General features: G+C 45.9%; 1 protein-coding gene across 1 annotated transcript in view; it reads right to left on the reverse strand.

The window, feature by feature from the left end:
- Positions 1-2,698: 2,698 nt before the first annotated feature.
- The window catches only part of LOC137324644 (5'-nucleotidase-like), a 62,678-nt gene continuing 47,453 nt past the window's right edge, over positions 2,699-17,923 (reverse strand). Inside the window, exons 5-9 of the mRNA XM_067989187.1 lie at positions 13,393-13,547; positions 10,029-10,137; positions 6,313-6,462; positions 5,109-5,309; positions 2,699-5,004 (exon numbers count right to left, since the gene is read on the reverse strand). Of these exons, the coding sequence (XP_067845288.1) occupies positions 4,835-5,004; positions 5,109-5,309; positions 6,313-6,462; positions 10,029-10,137; positions 13,393-13,547 (785 nt within the window). The 3' untranslated portion in view covers positions 2,699-4,834. The remainder of the gene's footprint in view (positions 5,005-5,108; positions 5,310-6,312; positions 6,463-10,028; positions 10,138-13,392; positions 13,548-17,923) is intronic.

The raw sequence follows: 17,923 nt of genomic DNA on the forward strand, positions 1-17,923 counted from the left end.
GTGCAGAAAATAATCAATAAGGCTAATGGGATGCTGGCCTTTATATCTGGAGGACTGGAGTACAAGGGGGCAGAAGTTATGCTGCAGCTATACAAAACCCTGGTTAGACCGCACCTGGAGTACTGTGAGCAGTTCTGGGCACCGCACCTTCGGAAGGACACATTGGCCTTGGAGGGAGTGCAGCGTAGGTTTACTAGAATGATAACCGGACTTCAAGGATTAAGTTATGACGAGAGATTACCCAAATTGGGGTTGTATTCTCTAGAGTTTAGAAGGTTAAGGGGTGATCTGATTGAAGTTTATAAGGTATTAAGGGGAACAGATAGGGTGGATAGAGAGAAACTATTTCCGCTGGTTGGGGATTCTAGGAGTAGGGGGCACAGTCTAAAAATTAGAGCCATACCTTTCAGGAGTGAGATTCGAAAACATTTCTACACACAAAGGGTGGTAAAAGTTTGGAATTCTCTTCCGCAAACGGCAATTGATACTAGCTCAATTGTTAAATTTAAATCTGAGATAGATAGCTTTTTGGTGACCAAAGGTATTAAGGGATATGGGCCAAAGGCAGGTATATGGAGTTAGATCACTGATCAGCCATGATCTTATCAAATGGCGGAGCAGGCACGAGGGGCTGAATGGCCTACTCCTGTTCCTACCTGGTGCTGCTCCTGGCATGCTCTTCTACACTCCTCATTGAACCAGGGTTCATACCCTGGCTTGTTGGTAATGGTAGATTGAGGAATGTGCCGGGCCATGAGGTTATACGTTGTGTTGGAATACAATTCCGCTGCTGCCAATGGCCCACAGCGCCTCATGGAGGCCCAATTTTGAGCTGCGAGATCTGTTCTTAATCTATCCCACTTAGCACAGTGGTAGTGCCAAATGACATGATGGAGGGTGTCCTCTGTGTGAAGACAGAACTTTTTATCCACAAGGACTATGCAGTGGTCACTCCTACCTATACTATCTTGGACAGATGCATGGACAGGTAGATTTGTAAGGACGAGGTCAAATAGGTTATTCCTTCGTGTTGGTTCTCTCACCAACTACTGAAGGCCCAGTCTAGCAGCTATGTCCTTCAGGACTCGGCCAGGTCGGTCAGTAGTGGTGATGGACATTGAAGTCCCCCACCTAGAGTACATTCTGTGTCCTTGCTATCCTCAGTGCTTCCTCTAAGCGGTGCTCAACATGGTGAAGGACTGATTCATCAGTTGAGGGAGGGCGGTAGTTAGTAATCAGCAGGAGGTTTCCTTGCCCATGTTTGACCTGATTGTAGGAGACTCCACAGGGTCTGGAGTCAATGTTGAGGACTTCCAGGGCCACTGCCACCCGACTGTATATTACAATTAGGGCAGTTAAATTTGGTACATTCAATATCTCACTTCCTGGTCTTTGTCCTAAAGCTGTATTATACGAGTCCCACCCTGTTTCCTTGCAAAGTACTACCACATCTCCATCGCCAACCTCCCTTTCCTCTCCAAAGTCCTTTAATGAGTTGTCACCTCCCAAATCCATGCCCATCTTTCCTGCAACACCATGTTTGAAACTCTCCAGTCAGGTTTCCGCCCCTGAAATGGTCCTAATCAACGTTCTAAATGACATTCTTTATAACGGATCATGGTGCACTATTCCTCCTCGTCCTTCCTGACCTCTCTGCAGCCTTTGACACGGTCGACCGCACCATCCTCCTCCAATGCCTCTCCTCCATTGTCCAACTCAGTGGCACTGCCCTCGTTAGATTCCACTCTTACATATTCAAGCGTAACCAGAGCATCACAGCAATGGTTTCTCTTCCCGCCCCAGCACCATTACCTCTATCCGTGGCCCCACTCCTCTTCCTCATCTACATGTTACCCCTTGGCGATATCACTGGGAGACATGGGGTCAGGTTCCACATGTACGCTGATGATAGCCAGCTCTACGTCACCATCACCTCCTCAACCCCTCCAGACTGCTTGTCCAATATCCAGTCATGTGTGAGCCGCAATTTCCTGCAGTTCAACATTGGAAATACCAAAGCCATCACCTTCGGTCCCAGCCACAATCTCCGTATCCTTCCCACTGATTCCATCCCTTTCCCAGGCCAAGGTCTATAGTTGAACCAACCGATTTGATCCTGAGTTAAGCTTCAAACCTCCATCACAAAGACCATGTGCTTCCACCTCCGTAATATCGGCCATCTCCACCCTTGCCTCACTATCCTATCCTGCACCAACACTGCTCACCCATCACCCCTGACCTACATTAATCCCAGTGCCTCACTGCTTCAAGTTTAAAATTCTCATCTTCATGTTCAAATCCCTCCTGGCCTCACCCCTCCCCATCTCTGAAACCTCCTACAGCCCTAAAGCCCCGAGAACTCTGCGTTCCTCCGACTCTGGCCTCTTGTGCATCCCCACTCCCTACACCCCACCACTGTCCGCCAGACTAGTGATATTATCCACAGCAGCTCATGCATTTTGCCCCATACCCCTCGCAGGCCAAACCAGTACTTTAAATTACCCAGCACCCTTTCCATAACCAGCACTGCTCTCTTATGGGTCGGCTTTAGCTGAGCAGTGTGCACACGGTCAAATCACAGTGATCCAAGGATTGTGTCGAAGGATTAAATGGGAGATGAAATTACCAGGTGTGTACACCTCACAGAGGTAAAGAGAAACAAAACTAAACAAAATACTCATCAGCTCTTCCAAACAAATCAGGAAGCTTAACTTTATTTTTCTTAGAATCATAGTGCCCGTCACAATTCTCTGATATCCTTAAATATAAAACTTACAACATAAACAGCTAAAAATTTAACAATCATGGAAAAAGAACACACAAAACTTAACAATCCACTCCCCCAAAAGCTAAAAGGACTTTCACAACCACAGGCCTCCTTTCTCTCAGGGCCTAGGCCTTGCCTCTTCACTACTTGCAGAGTTTAGCTGAGCCTCGGATCCTACTGTTTGGTTGGTCCCACTTTGCTCTCCCCACTCCCCTGAGAAGTCACTGTCCCTCAGTCTCCCACAGTGGCAGGCGCATGGCATGACCTTTCAAGCCTCCATGCCAGCGTGCCCACACTGGCACCCCTCTAGGATTGCTAACTCTGGTTGGACATGTTTATGGACGTATCATCACATGACCCTCCCGCCTCCAACCACCCCACCCCCACTGGGCTCCTGCCATTGGTCGCCCGACATGTCCATCCACGCTCCTGTCATTGGTCACCCGACACGTCCATCCACGCTCCTGTCATTGGTTGCCCGACATGTCCATCCACGCTCCTGCCATTGGTCGCCCGACACGTCCATCCACGCTCCTGTCATTGGTCACCCGACACGTCCATCCACGCTCCTGCCATTGGTCGCCCGACACGTCCATCCACGCTCCTGTCATTGGTCACCCGACACGTCCATCCACACTCCTGTCATTGGTCACCCAACACGTCCATCCACACTCCTGCCATTGGTCACCCAACACGTCCATCCACACTCCTGCCATTGGTCACCCAACACGTCCATCCACACTCCTGTCATTGGTTGCCCGACACATCCATCCACGCTCCTGTCATTGGTCGCCCGACACGTCCATTATCACCGCGCACTGCCTTTCCACACCAATGGAAAGTGAAGAGACTCTTTGTTACCTGATTGAATGATTCTTGACTGTCGGTCAAACAGCCTTTTCCTTCCTATTTCCAATATTTTTTATAACTAATAAACAGAAGTGTTAAAAGTAAATGGAAAAAAGCTTCACATTTTTTAACGCCCCGATGATTTTTCTCCCAGGAGATCAATCTTTAATTCCTGGAGACTCCAGGACAATCCTGATGGGTTGGTAACCCTACGCCCCTCCCCCGGGATGTTCCAGAGCGCATTCTAATAGAAGCACAGTTCCGACGGCTGAGCTGTGCTGTATCTGCAAATGTGCTCAGTCAGGAAATTGAAAAGTTTCTGCTGGTGATGGGACTTTGTACACACGCACAGATCGATATCTGCATTACCAAATTCGCTGATGGTGACTTGCTACGTCCTGGGGCTGGCAGAATGGAGGTGGACAGGCGGGGGGTCAGGGGACCACAAGATGCTTCCTCCAAACAAAGCTGTGTGTCTGGGCTCTGTCCATTATGCTGCAATACACTGTCATCTGTTGCTCAACGGTAGCACTCTCGCCTCTGAGTCAGAAGATTGTGGGCTCAAGTCCCACTCCAGAGACTTGAGCCTATAATCCAGGCTGACAGTCCAGTGCAGTACTGTGGGAGTGCTCCACTGTCAGAGGTGCTGTCTTTCAGATGGGACGTTAAACCAAGTCCTCTCAGGTGGGAGTATAAGATCCCATGCCACTATTTTGAAGAGGGGGGAGTTCTCCCTGGTGTCCCAGCCCAATATTTATCCCTCAACCAACAACTAAAAGTAGATTATCTGGTCATTTAGATCATTTCAGTTTGTGGGACCTGCCTGTGTCTAAATTGGCTGCCACGTTCCCTACATTAGAACAGTGACTGCATTTCAAAAGTTCTTCATTGGTTGTAAAGCGCTTTGGGTCATCCTGAGGTCGTGAAAGGCGCTATATAAATGCAAGTCCTCATTGCGTTAGGTGGTTGCACTGTCCAGCCCCACTCCATTACCCAGAAACCTTTGTGCCTGTGGGTCTCTCTGACCCTCACACTGTGTGGATGTGGGAGTGAGTGTCGAGACTGGGGATCAATCAGTCAGTGCTTTAAACAGGAAATAAGATTAACTTCTCTCGGGATGTGCAAATTACATTAAAAACATTTGAAAAGGGCCAACAGCTACTTCACTGAATACTTTTCTAGAATCGAATGCAGCAATTAATTCATTGGTCATAATCGTCAAAAATGGAAAAACAAAGCAAAAAGTGAGAAAAAAACCAATCCAATTTTCAGATTAATACAAAGCCTCGTGCTGCTGTTTCCTATAAAAGATATTCTTCCATCGATTGCAGGATAAACCCGCTGCATCTCTCTGATGTAATTTGAAACGACTGAAAGATCTGTGTCACCTAGAGGGGAAAAAATGCTTATTAAAGGATATATTTCATATTTCATATAAACATTGGCAGTAAATAGCTGCTGGATTGAACATCGATTTAAAATGTGTGTTTACCAGTGTCGTGTTTCAGGCTTTCGTTCTTCAACATAGTGAACCCGTCTCCACCTCCAGCGATGTAGGAGTTGGTAACGATTTTGTAAACTTTGGATTCATCGAGTGGTTCATAGTGTGGCATACGGCAGTCTGAGCACAGAACATCCAGCTTGGCCACTCTGTGTCCCGAGTTTCGACTCAGGTCGAATACCACATGGACGCCTGGGAAAATTCATTACGTCAGACTTGGCCACAAGGAGAGAATTAACATTACAAACAATCATTTTAGGCACACAATGGGTGTAACCTCCCCCTGAACCCCTCCTCTCCCCCGAACCCCTCCTCTCCCCCGAAACCCCTCCTCTCCCCCGAAACCCCTCCCCTCTGAACCCCTTCTCTCCCCCGAACCCCTCCTCTCCCCCAAACCCCCTCCCCTCTGAACCCCTCCTCCCCCTGAATCCCTGTTCTCCTCTGAACCCTTCCCCTCCCCTGAACCCCTGCAAACAAATCAGTTGGTGCCCATTTGGGAGCCTTTGCTGCCGTTTATAACCTCCCTGACTGCGAGGGGGAGGGAGAGCGCCCACTGGAGGGGAGCGCCCACTGGAGGGGAGCGCCCACTGGCGGGGAGCGCCCACTGGCGGGGAGTGCTGATTTGTGGAGTGCACCTCCTGGCAGTGGGGGAGGGGTTTGCAATCACAAAGGGAGCGGGATCCGTATTATCTTTATGGGGACCGGAGGAGGACTCTTGCAATTTACCACTTAGCTTTCCAGGGCTTCTTTGGCTGTATTGTCACTAAAACTGATCGGAGAGCACATGGCACTTGCTCCAACCAGCAAATGGCAATTGGAGTCCTATGAATGTCATAGGACCCCAATTAAAAGGGACCTACCACCTGAAACAGGCGGGCACTTCACCCGCCCAGCGGGTATAAATGGCAGCGGGCAGATAGATTCCGATAACAGGGCAGTAAGTCTACCAATCCCATTTTGAAGAAGTTACGATTTCAGTAAGTTAAAATTGCTCCATTGTTACACATTTGCACATCCACAATCCCCACTGACGAGTACGTCTCCTTTATGATCTTAAATCAACAAGCAACAGTGTCAAAAGTGGTATGAATTGTTGCTGAAGTGTTTTATTGCCACAGAAGAGACCGACTCTCCTATTTCAGCAACAATTGGCTTGTAGGATGGTGCCATGTTCAGCAGTGGGGAATGACCTTACCAGACACCTGCAGGAACTCCCCTGTGTTCTGCCCATATCGTCTGACAGAATGTTCAAAAGCTGCTTTTAATGTTGAACCTCGGACCTCAAGCAGATCAATCGTACTTCCAAACGGTAAAACACTTAAAATATTTTCTACTAGTATCGTTCCTGTGTGTAGGAAAAAAAGATGAAGCCATTTTTTAATCTGATTGCAATCGACCATTTTAATCACAGATGACCCTCCCCTCTCCTCCCTCTTTCACCTTTTTACATTCATTCAGTTGAGTTTGTGTGTCTCAAACTGGAGAATTTATATTTCCAGTCCATCTATTTAGTTTTCTCGGCTTCAAATATTTATCCAGTTTTCTTTTAAAAGATGCCGTGGTCTCTGCCTGTGGCAACCACTCTCTCTGGCAAAATATTCCATGAACCGCCAACACTCTGTGTAAAGAAATTTCTCCCAACCTCTCTCCTCGTTCTCTCAGTAATTATTCTAAATTGATGACTCCCCAACCAGAGGAAATGATCTTTCCCTGTTCAAAACTGCATAATTTAAAACCACATTAAATTCCCTCTTAGCCTTCTCTGCTCCAATGGGAATAGTCCCAGTATCTCAAGTCTCTCCTCATAACTATAGACTCCCAGCCCTGACACCATCCTGGTGAATCTACACTCTACGCTCTCGGTGGCTTTAATGTCCTTTCTATAATGGGATGCACAAAACTGCACTCAGTAATCTAACTGTGGCCTAACCGATGTTTTGTACAAATTTATCATTACCTCTTTACTCTTGTATTCGAATTATAAAAAATCAAAATGCTGTTGCCCTTTTTAAGGTTTTATCTACCTGCACTCTCACTTTCAGGGAATTATGTATTTGAACCATGAGGCCTCTCTGTTCATCTGCACCCTTCCCTGTCTTTCCATTGAGTGCATTCTCCCATTCCTTATTTTTTGTTCCAAAATATATTACCTCACACTTATCCACATTAAAGTGCATCGACCACCTGTTTGCCCATTCTACAACAACTTACATTTATAGAGTGCCTTTAACATAGTGAAACGTGCCAAGGCAATTCACAAGAGTGTAAACAGACAAAATTCTATTAACCTGTCAATGTCTTCCTTAAGTCTTCTGCAACCCTCCTCACTGTTTACCAAACCCTTACCTTTGTCATCAGCAAGTTTTAAGTCTGTGTTCCCTCCGCCCAAGTCCAAATCATTGATATATATGGAGGAAAAAAATGGGCCCCGCACTGACCCTTGGGGTACCCCATTTCTAACTCTGCTCTAATCTGAGCAACACCCATTTACCCTAAGTCTGTTTCCTGTCCATGAACAAACTTTCTATCCGTGCTGCTACATTTCCTCTTTTACCAAATGTCTTCATTATTCTAATGAGCCTCTTGTTAGACACCTCATTAAAAGCCTTCTTAAATCCATATATATTACATCTACTGCATTCCCTTTTTCTATTCAGTCACTTCTTCGAAAAACAATTACATTTGTCAAACAGAACTTGCCTTTAACCGATTTGTCCTAGTTGTCATTGATTAACACATGCATTTCTAAATGCTCACTAATTTTATCTCAAATTGTGGATTCTAAGAGTTTGTTACAGCTGACGTTAGACTAACGACTATAGTTCCATTGATTGTCCTTCTCTACTTTATTAAACTAAGATAATATATTGTCTACTCTCCTGTCCATCGGCATAATCTGTATATTTAAGGTGGATTGAGAAATTGTGGCCAGAGTTTCTGATATCTCCTGTCTTCTTTCAACAGCCCAGGTGCATTCCATCAGGCCGCGTGATTTATCCATCTTGAACTTTGCTAATGTTTTCAGAAACAATTTCTTTCCTTCAGTTATCTCTAGGAACTGTTCCATATGCTCCTCTAGTACACCTACATTATCCCTTCCGCCATCATTTGTACAAAGCCGATATAGGATATTTATTTAATATCTCCACCATACCAACATCCTCCACAATCAGACTCCTCCTTCAGCCCTGAGTGTTCCTACTCTGTCTTTCACTAATCTTTAATTTTTTATATGATTATAAAAGCCCCTACTATTTTCTTTTATATTATCTGCTTGCCTTTTTTCTTATTCCCTTTTAGCACTTCTAATCTCCCCGTTCACCTCCCTGTGACGCCTTCTATATTCCTCACCTTTAGTATTGTTAATTCTAACAATCACGTCTTTCTTTTAAGTTTTAGTTTAGTTTCTATTTATCCAACATGTTATTGGGCTACTCACTATCTTGCATAGATAACAAGCTGATTAAGGGCTAACTCAGTATAATGTACAATATTGGTGAACTTTGATTAATTAATTGGGCCTTAGAATTAATTGGGCCTTAGATTGTATGTTTGTGTTTGCAGAGTAATCCTCGTTTACCAATCAATGTTTAAATCCATGGTTAGAGAGACTGAACAGGGCCGTGGGTGATACTCAGTCCTTTCGCCTCTGGACCAAGATTCAAGTCCAACCTCCATTCCTCTCACAATGCAATGACTGAGTCACCACACCATGACGTTCTCCATGCCCTTCAAAGCCCTGTCTTAACCTGTTCAATTACAGTGTTTTCATGTCTCTTTAAAATCCAACGAACAACCCAGCTCTTACCTTTCCTCATTCTTCATCTGTTACCCTTCTTGGTCTCATTTTTTCCTTGATTCTCAAGTCGAACTCCCACAGCTCCTCCATTGCTAAAGGTGCCTCTAAGAGGCCTGCTCTTCTTCTTCATGCCAAATACTCTTAAATCTCCATAAAGCTCAAGGATTTGAATTCATAGAATCATACAGAACAGAAGGAGGCCATTCGGCCCATCGTATCTGTGTCGATCTTTGAAGAGCTATCCAATTAGTCCCACTCGCCTGCTCTTTCCCCATAGCTCTGCAAATGTTTCCTTTTCAAGTATTTATCCAATTCCTTTTTGAAAGTCACTATTGAATCTGCTTCCACCACCCTTTCAGACAGCGCATTCCAAATCGTAACAACTCACTGCATAAAAAAATTCTACTAATTTCCCCCCTCGATTTTTTGCCAATTATCTTTAATCTGTGTCCTCTGGTTACCGACCCTCCTGCCAGTGGAAACAGTTTCTCCCTATTTACTCTATCTAAACCCCTCATAATTTTAAACATGTCTATTAAATTTCCCCTTAAACTTCTCTGTTCTAAGGAGAACAATCCCAGCTTCTCTTGTCTCTCCACATAACTGAAATCCCTCATCCCTGGTACCATTCTGGTAAATTTCCTCTGCACCTTCTCCAAGGCCTTGACATCCTTCCTAAAGTGTGGTGCCCAAAAGTGGCCACAATACTCCAGCTGAGGCCTAACCAGTGATTAATAAAGGTTTATCATAACTTCCTTACTTTTGCATTCTACGCCTCTATTTATAAAGCCCAGGATCCCATATGCTTTTTTAACAGCCTTATCAACTTGTCCTGTCACCTTCAAAGATTTGTGTGTGTGAACCCCCAGGTTTCTCTGTTCCTGCACTCCCTTTAAAATTATACCATTTAGATTATATTGCCTCTCCTCATTTTTCCTTCCAAAATGCATCACTTCACACACAATTACACAACATTTTCTTTTATTTTTTCAATTCATTAATACTTTTCAAATTGCCCAATTTGGGCCATTTCTAGTTGAGACTTAAATTTTAACTAAAGGTGGCCCTGTTCATCAGAGATAGAAGTGTGTGATATTAGCTGACCTACATACCGTTGTTACTGCGCTCGTCAATGGGCCCACGGATTCCACCCCCTTGCGTCAAACAAATGGAGACGTGGTTCCAAAACCTCTCGTCTGGTTTGCGGATATTTTGGTAGATCTGAAACCGTTGCAAAGAGAGTGAGTGAGAGAGACGAGAGAGAGAGAGAGAGACGAGAGAGAGAGAGAGAGAGACGAGAGAGAGAGAGAGAGAGACGAGAGAGAGAGAGAGAGACGAGAGAGAGAGAGAGAGACGAGAGAGAGAGAGACGAGAGAGAGAGAGAGAGAGACGAGAGAGAGAGACACGAGAGAGAGAGACACGAGAGAGAGAGAGACACGAGAGAGAGAGAGACACGAGAGAGAGAGAGACACGAGAGAGAGAGAGATACGAGAGAGAGAGAGAGACGAGAGCCTGGTGTAGGTTCTGTCAGCTCACTTAGATGCTCCTTACTGCAGGACAGCCATTCCTATCTCTGCGTTCTCTGCATGTACATTGTTACAGCCATCTCCTGGTTACTGAGATCCCAATGTACACAACTCAATCATCATTGTCAAACCAATAATGAGATTTCGAGTTTCATTCTAAATTGATGTAATTAGAGAATATGAGGAATGGAGGTGATGCAGTGGATTGCCTTTTCACATTTCCTCTCCCTGTTGGCTGCAAGAGTCCTATATGCTCTGGATTTGCATAGTCACAACCTAGTGCCACAGGGCATATTGCCCACAACACAAAATTGCCTCTAATTTTGCACTAAAGTTGCAATTTCACACTTGGCTAGAATGGTGTCGGAAGTGAAAAAAATCAGCAGAGATGCTCCTTTGAAGGTGGAATTAAAGGACAATTACTACCTCGTCTCCATCTGATCCGCCCAGCTGTACTCATTTTATAACATGCTTTGGATTCAGCTGGTGCAAAAGTTTCATGCTCTATATGGGACTGCTCCCACTAATCATTTAGTAAAAAGTCAAAGAGCTAAGTTAATATGGATATTCACAGGATGAAAGAAAGGACTTGCATCTATATTGTGCCTTTCATAATTTTAGGATGTCCCAAAGTGATTTACAGTCAATGAACTACCTTTGAAGTGTAGTCACCGTTGTAATGTAGGGAAACGCAGCAGCCAATTTGCACACAGCAAGGTCCCACAAACGGCAATAAGGTAATGACCAGATAATCTGTTTTTTAGTGATTTTGGTTTTGGTATAAATATTGGCCAGGACACTGGGGAGATCTCCCCTCCTCTTCTCCAAAATAGCACCATGGGATCTTTTATGTCCATCTGAGAGGGCAGATGGGGCTTCTCATCCGAAAGACAGCCCCTCCAACAGTGCAGCACTCCCTCAGTACTGCATTGGAGTGTCAGCCTGGATTTTGTGCTCAAGTCTCTGGAGTGGGATTTGAACCCACAACCTTCTGACTCAGAGGACAGCATGCTACCATGGGCTGACATTTAATGGCACAGTTGTGACAAAAAAGGGGATGCAGAACAGCTTAAGGAAAAGCTGAGTCTGTGGGTCGACAAATCCAGAATCAAACTCTTTCACTGAAAGAGGCTGTTTACAGCCAGGATCCTGCACCTAATGCTAAATTTATCTTGAAAAAAGTGAAGTGGATAATCCACAACAGATATTAGCAAGTTGTCTCTCTGTCTGCTTCATGCTTCACTCTATGTTTCCACTTATTTGTCTATTTATTTTGCACTTGTAGTCAGCACAGCATTCTCCCTCTGCTAATTTAAAACAGCTAACTTCAGCACATCTGTAATTTATTTTAAAACAAGCTTTAGTGCACTTGACTATAAAAATATTCACAGCAATAACCTCTAGGCATGGCAGTATGCTCCCTAGTTTGGTTTAAAGTAGGTTAGTGGGTCAAATTTGTGCAGTTTGTGGGGGAAAAGTTCCCAGAACACTGTCAATGGGCATAGAGATGTTTATGAAGGAAATGAGTAAGGACAATTAGCTTTGGCGCATTTAGGTCACTTTTCCATGGTATCAGCAACACTTACAGAAAGGTGTGTTTGACAGGCCTCTGGTGAGTGGCATTTAATCACATATCACACTTCAACAACAACAACAACAACAGTAGCAACTTGCATTTCTATAGCGCCTTTAACTTGGTAAAACGTCCCAAGGCGCATCAACAGGAATGTTACCAGACAAAATTTGACACCGAGCCAGAGAAGGAGATATTATGACAGCTGACCAAAAGCTTGGCCAAAGAGGTAGGTTTCAAGGAGAGTCTTAAAAGGAGAGAGAGGTGAACAAGCATAGAGATTTAGGGAGGCTATTCCAGAGCTTAGGGTCTAGGCAGCTGAAGGCATGGCCACCAACAGTAGGGTGAAGGAAATTGTGAAGGCACAAGAGGCCAGAATTGGAGGAACACAGAGATCTCGCAAGGTTGTAGGGCTGGAGGTGGTTACAGAGATAGTGGGGAGGGCCATGGGGGGATTTGAACACAAGGATGAGAATTTTAAATTAGAGGCGTTGGTGGACTGGGAGCCAATGTAGATCAGAAAGGGTATGGGGTGATGGGTGAATGGGATTTGGTACAAGTTAGGATACCTCATAGCATAAAACTGATGGGGTCTTTGGTGCTCCCAGCCCCGAGCTTTGTGTGGTGGGAGCACAAACCAGGAATTCAGGCATGCACCCAATTCCCGACATGTGCTCCTGTTTTGTGAAACCCCACGCCGAGAGCGGTGCAGACAAATATTAACTGTGGTAAATTGTGGAATAGAATTCAATAAATCTGGTTATTTGTGGTTTAGCACCAGATTAAATGACCACAAAATCAGCTGGATTGTTGTAAAGACCGCACAGATTCACTAACATCCTTCAGGGAAAGGAACATGTACACACACGCACCTCCCCCCGGGGTCTGGCCTACATGTGACTCCAGTCGTACACTACTTGTTGATTCTTAACGCTTACAGGGTAATTAGGGATGGACGATACATGCTTCCTTTTCACTGTTGCTCATATCCCAATAACAAATAAATACTTTTGAACACTGAAAAATTACTTTATAGAATCATACAGCAGAGAAGGAGGCCATTCGGCCTATTGTGCTTGTGCCAGTTCTTTGAAAGAGCTATGCAATTAGCCCCACTCCCCTGCTCTTTCCCCATAGCCCTGCAAATGTTTCCTTTTCAAGTACAGATCCAATTACCGTTTGAAAGTTACCACTGAGTCTGCTTCCACCACCCTTTCAGGCAGTGCATTCCACTCAGATTATCCGAGCAAGTGGCAGAAAATGGAGTGAAGGCTCCCCTCCCGTACCTTGGTTAAACAATGGCAGATAGTCACATACTGCCGGGTTTATATCCATGAAGTAAATGGCACTGAAGTTGTCCACACAAGTGTTCCTTACCATAGCTTCACAGATTAAATTCCCCATATTGCATTCCCGATTCCTGCATTCCTCAGTCGTTCCGTTCAGATAGACCAGTGTTTCCCCAATGACCTCCTTTGAATAATTGGCAAGTGCTTTTTTCCAGTTGTTCACATCTGCCAGCAACACCTCATCTGAAGGTAAGACGGGAGATAAAGTTTTAATGCCATCGATTTATAGAATTAAATGATATTCCTCACCAGTTTTCTCCTTTTCTCCTCAAGACGTTGACTCCTTGCCGGGGTGTGGCTTTACGGTTGCCCTTAGCCAAGGCAGCATTATTTGAGCGTGACCCTTCGCAATGAGCGTCAGCAGGCTATTCAGCCGCAGGAGGCACCATGTCCAAGCACCTGCTTTCCCCCTAATGGGAACAGCGATCGGAAGCAGAGACTCCGGTCGGGAGTGATGAGGTAATGCCAGGAGCAGCGAACTCAGCGCACATCATGGATTGTGCCATCATGTTCTACGTGGGGGTGAATTTTCATCGGGGAGGGGGATGGAGGGTTTCTGATCGTCCGCTGTAATTTCGGTAGAAGATCCACAGAAACCCCGGAGAAAGAGCATAAATGGTGTTGATGCTGTTTCTCTGGAACTCCCGGCGAGGTTATATTGGACAATCGGGAGAATCCCCATGGGAATTCACCCATTGAAGCTTAGCTACCCGCTGGCTGAAGTCCCTGAGCTATCCAGGGGCCATCAGTTATATTCTGACGCTGCCAACTGTGACTATTATGATGCTGAATGTCGCTTCTTTGCCATATCGGTAAATTGCTCTTTGCTCTCATTTAATGGGTTCTAAAGACCTGCTCGGGGTGATTTTATACTCCCAGCAGGAAACTGTGTTCTCAGGGAGTGCAATTCAGAGAGAATGATACCGCACTGTAGCCCTGATTCTCCAACTGTGCTCCCTGTGAGCCCAGCTCCCTTCGGGGAGCACAAAATCACCCCGTCTCCTTCTTAGCTCAACCAGTGAGACTAAACTCTGTGTGAAAATCACTCCCTTAGTGATCGGAATCTCTCATCAGAGGCTCCAACAAACAAAAGTGAATCACTTCCCACAACAGAGAGACATAAATGCTCTTCCATTCTCAGTTATTAACTCACCCATTGTGTGATTTTTTTGAAGCTGGACTTTCCCTTTTTATGAAGTCCGACTTAGACAGGTAAAGAAAAAAAGAAAGACTTGTATTTATATCACACTGTTCACGACCTCAGGACGTCCTGAAGCGCTTTACAGCCAATGAAGTGTAGTCACTGTTGTAATGTAGGAAACGTGCCAGCCAATATGCATAGCAAGGCCCCACAAACACCAATATCAAAATGACCAGGTAATCTATTTTAATGATGTTGGTTGAGGGATAAATATTGGCTAGGACACTGAACCAACATCACTATTATTATCTTAAATACAAAGGAAATAAAATACAATTATGTAGGGAAAATCAAATAACATAGTGTAGCCTATTGGGACCATTAATACGCATGTGTCGGACTGTAAAACTGAGGATAGTTTGAATAATTGGTGCATGATACTGAACACTGTAATCATCAACCAAAGTCAACGGAGGCTAAATTGGGCCACGGAGGGCCTATTTTGTAGGCGCTACGTGGGCACCTAAGTCCCGAAAATGGCGTCCGAGATGAGCACGCATACTTCCGGCATGACACAGAATGCCATATTGGTAAATAAACCTACGAGCACCAGCAGCATGTGGAGTAAGGAGATTATGATTTTAATCAGTGTGCAACGCTGATTTGAAGCAGCTGGCAGCATTTTCGTACTCCACGCTCCAGCCAATACACTGTCCTAAACTCACATAGCTGAGCAGGAGTTAAAGGGCATGAAGGACCTCAACCAGCGCTATTTAAAGGGAGCATACAGGAGGTAAAGGTTAGATGCAGGATTAGTTATTCTAGCTGCTGGTACAATTGTGGGTGTTTGTAGAAGTTTCCTGTACTTGGAGAAAGTTGCAATATTCCATAGAGAGTGGTCTGGCTGGTCGTGCAGTACTATTAGTGGCATTTAAAATAGTGTGTTGACCAAAGTTGCTGCCCGACATGAGTGGCCTGCTAGGGCTTCCTCTGGGAATTAAACGTGGCTGGGAACATGAAGAGAGGCCACGCAGAGCAGGACAAGCTGCTGGAAGAGAGAGGAGGAGGAGGAAGAGACGTAGGAGGAAGTGGAGGAGGAGGAGGAGGAGAAAGTGGAGGTGTTCCTCAGGCCCAACCATCTTCAGCTGCTTCATCAATGACCTTCCCTCCATCATAAGGTCAGAAATGGGGATGTTCGCTGATGATTGCACAATGTTCAGTTCCATTCGCAACCCCTCAGATAATGAAGCAATCCATACCTGCATGCAGCAAGACCTGGACCACATTCAGGCTTGGGCTGATAAGTGGCAAGTAACATTCGCACCAGACAAGTGCTAGACAATGACCATCTCCAACAAGAGAGAGTCTAACCACCGTCCCTTGACATTCAACGGCATTATCATCGCCAAATCCCCCACCATCAACATCCTGAGGGTCACCATTGACCAGAAACTTAACTGGACCAGTCACACGAATACTGTGGCTACAAGAGCAGGTCAGAGGCTGGGTATTCTGCCGTGAGTGACTCACCTCCTAACTCCCCAAAGCCTTTCCACCATCCAAAAGACACAAGTCAGGAATGTGATGGAATACTCTCCACTTGCCTGGATAAGTGCAATTCCAACAACACTCAAGAAGCTCGACACCATCCAGGACAAAGTAACCAGCTTGATTGGCACCCCATCCACCACCTTTAACATTGACTGCCTTCACCACCGGCACACCGTGGCTGCAGTGTGTACCATCTACAAGATGCACTGCAGCAACTCGCCAAGGCTTCTTTGACAGCACCTCCCAAACCTGCGACCGCTACCACCAAGAAGGACAAGGGCAGCAGGCACATGGGAACGACACCACCTGCACGTTCCCCTCTAAGTCACACACCATCCTGATGTGGAAATATATCTCCGTTCCTTCATTGTCGCTGGGTCAAAATCCTGGAACTCCCTTCCTAACAGCACTGTGGGAGAATCTTCACCACATGGACTGCAGCGGTTCAAGAAGTCAGCTCACCACCACCTTCTCAAGGGCAATTAGGGATGGGCAATAAATGCCGGCCTCGCCAGTGATGCCCACATCCCATGAATGTTTGTGCTCCATGAGGCAACAAGGTCATCAGGCCCTGTCTGCCAGGGCTCTGCGTGATCAGATTATTAATGAGTGATACCAGTAACCTCAATGACACCTCCCCATTCACAACAGTCCCACACTCCTTACCTTTCCTCTTCCACATGACCATCAAATCGTCCCCTTATGATTACACATTGCTTCCCCCTCAGCTCATCACAGAAATAAAAACCAACACCAAATGAAATTCATAACCACATTTATAGATTTACACATCAAATGATTCATACAAACTGATACTGTTCACCCTTGTTGATTCCCTTAGTGCCTGTTGTTCGTGTGCCTTTACCTTCCCCAATGTCGGAGGAAGGCTGCTGACCTTCAATTGAGGAGAGTGCAGATGGCCTTGGAGGACGATCTTGAGCAGCTCTGGACGGGAAGGCCCGGCTTCATCTCGGCCTGGGCTGCAGCAGTCTGGCCTGGCTGGATGACAGGCAACAGCAAGGGCACTGGCGAAGTGGCAGGGATGGGAGCAGGAAAGCTGTCATCCTGAGAGAGGACAGCAGGTTCATCTTCCATGGCACCATTGCCACTGGAAAACAGATTGCTGGACTCCTGCGACGCCCTTGAAGCCCCGTTCCACAGTGGAACCCAGGGCTTGTAATGCAGCAGACAGATCTTTGATGGCAAATGTTTGTGCTCCAATGGAAGCTGTGACATCAGGGTGGGTTCCACAGGTGTGCTGATAGAGGTGACACACCCGTTCCATGTGGGAAAGGATGGGCTCCAAGCTCTACGCAAAACCCTGTGCCAAGTTGGAGCTGGATTCCTCCATGCTCCTTGTCCGCAGGCTTTCTGGCAGGCTTTCCAATGCACCAGGCATTTGGTGATGTACGCCCATCAGCCTTCTTCTGTAGCCTGGCCCATCAAAGTCCTCATCTGACTCCTCTGCAGCAGAACTAGTGAGTGACCTTGCCCTCCGGCGAGCTGGGACCTCACCCCGGCTCCTGCGCACTTGTGCCCGGTGTCTCACCACGTGCAAATCCCTCCTCTATCCTAGCCTATAAAGGACGAGCGGTGTCAGTCTCTGAGCTGGTGGTTGTGAGTATGAGATCGAGTGTCTGCATCAACACTATCATTTTCCTCCGCCTCCTCTGACTGGGCAGGTTCCAGTTCTTGAGTTTCTGAAATGACAAAGGGAGACGGGGTGAGTTGTGGTGTAGAGAGAGGAGAAAGTAAGACATGCGTGCTTACATCATCTGCAGAACATGAGTCAGAAAAGATTGTGGGCTGAGGGAGAAGTGGGAAGAGAGAAGGAGGATTAGATATGGAGAGACCCTCATCATCGATC

This window comes from Heptranchias perlo, chromosome 8 (genome assembly GCF_035084215.1).
Source record: "Heptranchias perlo isolate sHepPer1 chromosome 8, sHepPer1.hap1, whole genome shotgun sequence".
NCBI classification, from domain to species: Eukaryota; Metazoa; Chordata; class Chondrichthyes; order Hexanchiformes; family Hexanchidae; genus Heptranchias; species Heptranchias perlo.